The sequence below is a fragment of the Plectropomus leopardus genome, chromosome 15 (assembly GCF_026936395.1).
Source record: "Plectropomus leopardus strain MGB_pleo_1.0 chromosome 15, ASM2693639v1, whole genome shotgun sequence".
Lineage (NCBI taxonomy): Eukaryota > Metazoa > Chordata > Actinopteri > Perciformes > Serranidae > Plectropomus > Plectropomus leopardus.
Window position 1 is genome coordinate 3,871,420 of NC_142190.1, and position 6,000 is coordinate 3,877,419.

Consider the following 6,000-nt stretch of genomic DNA (forward strand, 5'->3'; position numbering starts at 1 on the left):
AAGAGAGTTGGATTATCAGGCTATATTGTACAGCATATAGCAGACTGTATGGCTGATTGCCAGTCATAAAAATGTGGAGTGAAAAAAGCTATTTGGGTTACAGCACGTAGCAGTGAAAGTGATATTCTGCAATCTGGGTTACTGTGTTAGCCACCTAATGCTTAAGCAGAGGTTGCTGCTCTATTTCGGTTTGCGGTGTTGTCTGCGGTCAGGGATTCCCTGCAGTCTGGTCAAACTGTGTCGAGATGTTATTTTGGATGTTAATTACTTTCTCACTTGTGTCTCTCCTGAAGCCATTTAGGTTGTTGAACCGGCTAAGCAATAAAATAACTCTTAATGAGATATGCAGAGTTTGTTTGGAGAAATCCACTTTTATAGCAGCTATTTTTCTCTCTGTGTCACAGTGAGTAATCACACTGTGTGTTTATCAGTTTCTTAGTTTAGTCATAGAGTTATATGAACTGCAGTTGGATGCCACGGGTGCTGAAGGCTGCCAGACAGCCCTGGGCTGAGAGCGTTTGGCTCCATCTGCAGCCAGGAGTTCAGAAATCATAAGCACCACATGAGTGTGTCTGGGCCAAAGTCACCGGAGGAAGTCCAAGAAGGTTAATCTTCTGGCCCTCAGAGCGAACACTCAACTCCTGAGTTTGCTCCCATTAAAATTACTTCACTTGATGTTCAGCCATGTTATATACAGGGGAGGATTATCGGACAGTTGGCCCCTGGGGACAGTATGTAAAAGGCCCCCCTACCTCACAAAGAGAGGAGCATTTTTTTTCCCCAAAAAGCATTTTAAAGTTAAATAAACAAATGCATACAGATCAATAACGTACAAAAATGACAAAGAAAAAAAAAGATGTGCATTAACACATGGACTTTGTAGTTTTTTAGCCTCTTTTGGTGTCATAGTTTTGCATATTTTCTCTTCATCAGTCATAATGCCCCTTTATGTGGTTTTGTACCTTTTTGTAGTTATTTTGTGTCTCTTTGCAGTTCCTTTACATCTCTTTGTGTTAAATTTTAATCATTCCCTTGTCACAACATGGTGATTTTTTTAAAGATGTTTTCCAGGGCTTTTTTGTGGTCATTTTTAGTCTCGTTTTGGTCACGTCATGTTAATTTAAGTGACATTTTGCAGATTTACCTCTCTTATTAACAGAGAAATGTTTAAGCATTCCCCAAGTATTATTTTGTTGTAATATTCACTACATTTATGGCTTTTTGTCATGGGTTTTGGTTGTGTTTTGGAATTACTGCACCCTTTTAAACCATATTTCCTCTAGCCCACAACAAGATTGAACCAGTAAATTGTGTCAAAATTAATTTCAGACATAACTCAATTTTGACCTAAATTGTACCTACTGGGGTTAACCTTTATTAGCCAAATGACTAACCAGTTGTCTGTGTATAAGGAAAGTGGAAATAGCCTCTGACACCACCCAATATTGGTGCCGTCGCTGAAAAATGCACGTTGATCAAGACAAAAATATTATTTGATTATGTGGATGGTGTTGTGCATCATAGCTGCTGTAACTGTTATTTAAAAAAAGAGGAGTAATTAAACCGGTTGTTGAAACAACAAGATTGTTTGTCACTTTAAAAGTTATTGAGACTGTTTGTAGTCTCATTACTGGCTTTAGTCTGCCCACTAGTGGTGAAAATAAGTGACTGCAGCTGATGTTCTTTCACAGTTTTGTTAGTCACACTGCAAAAAGCATGCCATGAAACCCCAAAATACTTTACTAAGATGCAGAATAATTTGCTAGCTGATGTCAATTTATTTCTAACCTGTTTATTTGTGTAGTCTAAACAGAAATGTTGTAGTAGATGACACATTGTCAATGATAATTTCAGAAACCACATTACCAAAATGTTTTTTTACATCTGTAGGAGACTGGGACATACTGTTTCATCACACTGCACTTGAGCAATCAATTTCTTCAGCTGAGCTCTTAACTCACTGACCTTGAACTCTGGACTTTATAACTTGCTTTTATTTGACAAGTGCACTTTTGTAATGTGCACTTTGTGTAGTTTTATGTTGCATTGTCTGTCTCTGTCCTTTTCTTGTACAACTTTATAATGTGTTGTTGTGTTGTGTATTTGCTATGACTTACCGAGGGACTGCAGATGCGAATCAGCTCTAAGCCTGAAAATTAAATTTTAAAAAATTAGTTTAAAAATATTTTTAAATTAAATGTGCAATTGTGATAATTAGCTATACATGTAGTTTTCTCTGCTGTAAATTTACAGCAGAATTTCAACAGTATTAATGTTATTTTTAAATGCAGTGGTTTGCTGTTGATATACAAGAAAATCTATTAAATTACACTCCAATGACTATTTTTTAACAGAACTGCAATGTATTCCTAAAATACAGCACTTTACTGCTAAGCTATTGTCCAAAGTATTTAAAGTAACAGTATCAAGCAATATTTTTTGAATTTGGGCAGGAGCCATTTCACCCAAACTGCACATGTGAAGCTGGATCTGTTCTTTACTTCATCTATCTCCATCTTACTAATTATTTGGTGAGTAGCAATTTTATTTTATTCATAAATAAGTGTCTTTCATAAGTCTTTCAGTTTTGCCCAATTTGTTTGTATTTCTGAATATGTGCATGTCATGACAGAAGGACGAAGCAGCTAGCTAGAATATCAAAGATGATGATGCCCTGAATTCATGAAGCACATTACTAGTCCTGACTTTGTAAACCTTTTATGCTAGAGCCTATAAAAAGTTACTTTAACAGTTGAAGTGAGAGTAAGACTGGTTTTTGGATAGTGTGGTACTATAGAAACAGATGGACAGAGCATTCATAATGAATTAAAACAATACAATTTCTTAACCAGTACTGCACATGCCATGGCTCAACACAATTCATTAAAAAATGACTTAAAACTTATAAATGCAACAAAAGTAAATTCTTATAAGTTTCAGGTAAAATTTTTGGAGGCTGTATTTAACACTGAATGGTATGTCTTGAGGGCCACGTCATATGTGACAGGATTCAACCCCAAGAAGAAGCCCATTCATACTTGAATTCAACCAAAGGTCAGATTACATCAGTAAAACATGTATTTTTATTATCTCTCTGGTGACATGCTATTGCACATCAATATATTTGCTGCATTTAACTGTGTTGTATGTATGTGTATGTATGTGGCAGCCGATTCAAAATGTCACAGGCTACAAAAGCAGGAGGGCCTCCATCATCCGGACGAGCTGAACACATTTTAGGCTCGCTTTGACCTCCTCAATAAGGACTCAGCTGTGAAGTCTACTCCACCTCCAGAGGACTGGCCACTCTCAGTGACCACAGCAGATGTAAGAAAACTCCTGCTGAGAGTGAATATAAACAAGTCTGCAGACCCCGTCAACATTCCTGGATGCGTACTAAAAACTTGTACTGATCAGCTAGTTAATGTTTTAACTGACATTTTTTAACATCTTCCTCAATTCAATTCAATTCAATTTGCTTTATTGGCATGGATGTTTGTAAAACAATATTGCCAAAGCCTCGGATACAACTAAATGATGATATAAATAAATACGAGAAAAAAAAAATCCAATGATGATATTCAAATCAACAGCAATCACTCTCACAAGAGACTGTTCCCTCAAGCCTCAAGACAGCTATCATCGTTCCTGTATTTAAAAAGTCTGCTGAGTCTAGTCTCAATGACTACCCCCCTGTGGCTCTTACCCCAATCCTGATGAAGTGCTTTGAGAAACTGGTTCTCCAGCAGATCAAAGACAACATCCCTCCCAGCCTGGACCCTCACCAACAGATCCACAGAGGATGCCATATCTACTGCTCTTCACTCAGTCTTCAGTCACCAGGAGAATAACAACGACTACATCAGGATGCTGTTTGTTTACTTGAGCGCAGCATTCAACACACTCTCTCCCATGAAGCTGATTGGAAAACTTAACACTCTGGGCTTCAGTACAACACTCTGTAACTGGATACTGGACTTCCTCACATGCAGACCCCAGAGAGTTCGAATTGGCAGTCTGACCTCCTCCACATTAGTGCTCAACACTGGAGCCCCCCAGGGCTGTGTGCTCAGCCCCCTCCTGTTTACACTGTATACCCATGACTGCACTCCCAGACATCAGGAGAACTCTATTGTAAAGTATGCGGACGACACCACCATCATTGGCCTCATGACAAACAACAACGATGAGATTTCACACCAGGAGGAAGTCAACAATTTTTTTGCACAGACAACAACCTACTGCTTCAAGGTCAGTAAAACCATGGAGTGATAGTTGATTTTAGAAAGAAGGAGGCAAAGACACACACTCCTGTCTACATCAGGGGAGCTGAGATGGAGCAGATGAACAGATATAGGTTCTGAAGAATTACTATCACTGAGCACCTATCTTGGTCATCACACATCACCACCCAGGTTTAAAAAAGCACAGAAAACGCTCTACTTCCTATGGAAACACAGGAAGGCTAAATTCCAGAGCAAGATCCCGATTTACTTCTACAGAGGAGCAATAGAAAGCATACTGACTGGAACATCACAAGCTGGCATGGTTCGTGCACGGCCCAGGACAGGAAGGATCTACAGCGGGTGATTAAAACTGCACAGACCATCGCTGGTTCCCGTCTACAGAGCATCAGTGACCTCGGTGAAGTGAGGTGTCTGCACAGAGCCCAAAGGATACTGAAAGACAGCAGCTACCCCAGACACAGTCTGTTCAGCCTGCTGCATTCTGGGAGAAAGATACAGAAGTATCCGCTGCCGAAGCACCAGACTAAAAAGCAGCTTCTTTCCCCAGACTGTGAGACTCTAAACTCCTCCTTTGACGCCAAAAAGATGTAGCAGGATTTAGGATCCACTTTAATTCCATTTCATGAAATGAAAAAATAAATCTACCTTGTTAACATAAGTGAGTTACAGAACTTGATTTCTACTCAGTGTCTGAAGAAACTCTACTATAATCTTTCAGGCTCTTCACTGGAGTAAACTCAGAGAGGCACAAGGCTGGACTGAGCAACATCATCGAGGAAAACTGTCACCAGTCGACAACAGTCAATCCCCATGCATCCACTCTGCTGAGGAGTCTTGTGGACTTTGAGTGGGACTTAAGATGGTGAGTTTACTCAATGCAATTACTCACATATATTCAACAAAACAGCAGCTTGTCTCATTTCTAATTATTTCTCCCTTTCAGTCTCTCCCTCCTTTTCTCTCCCTCTTTCTCTCTTGCAGGGTAGAAAGTCTGAATTCCTCTTTCAATCTCTCATTTTGATATTATTTTTTACTCATGACATCTCTTATTTTCATGCTTTGTATTCTTTCTCTGTTGTTTGGATTCTGTTTCTAAAACTACATATAACTGTATGGATGTTGGAGGCTGGGATATTTTCTCTGGCTGATTGGTTAGTTCAGGGTTTGGGGTATTTTTTCATTGGATTTTCACTTTCTTGGTCCCAGTTATTAAAAAGGAAACGAGAGACACACATTGATTTTGTATGTGAGAAGTTGCAATGAAGGTTGTTTTGGAAGTCATCTCTCTCTGTCTCTCTCTCTGTTTGTCTCTCCTGCAGTGAAAGGGGTTACCTGTCTGGACTGAGAGAACTGGTGCCTTCAAGTGGGCCATAAGTCAGTCAGTAATTATACTTTAACATGCAGCTGTTCTACATGTGCAGTTTCCAACTTTATTGAATTGAATTGAAATAAAAGTTTAAGTGCTTCAACAGGCTGAGCATTTTTTCTCTCTCATATTGTAATTGCATGATTGAAAAATCAATGCTTTAGCTGGTGTTCACTCCCAAAGAATATATTGTATTAGTTTGCATTCAGTGCTTGGAGCCAGCTTTTTAGGTTTTGGTCAGAGTGAGAGCAAGTAATGCCTATTACAGCCTTTCCCTTAATTAAACTCTCTTAAATTCCATGTAGTGTGAATATTTATATCTGTAAAACTTTCCAAGTCAGTGTTAATGTAGATAAAACTAATAGGTTTGTTTAAAAGCATGAAAGA

At 38.9% G+C, this 6,000-nt stretch overlaps 1 protein-coding gene across 2 annotated transcripts in view; it reads left to right on the forward strand.

The window, feature by feature from the left end:
* LOC148187203 (uncharacterized) overlaps window positions 1-5,716 on the forward strand; it is a 35,400-nt gene extending 29,684 nt beyond the window's left edge. Inside the window, exons 3-5 of one of the 2 annotated variants that reach the window (XM_088088836.1) lie at window positions 2,454-2,531; window positions 4,966-5,109; window positions 5,567-5,716. In XM_088088836.1, coding sequence (XP_087944962.1) covers window positions 2,454-2,531; window positions 4,966-5,109; window positions 5,567-5,621 — 277 coding nt within the window. In that variant the 3' untranslated portion in view covers window positions 5,622-5,716. The remainder of the gene's footprint in view (window positions 1-2,453; window positions 2,532-4,965; window positions 5,110-5,566) is intronic. The other variant, XM_088088837.1, reaches the window with a different exon arrangement.
* The last annotated feature ends 284 nt before the right edge of the window (window positions 5,717-6,000 follow it).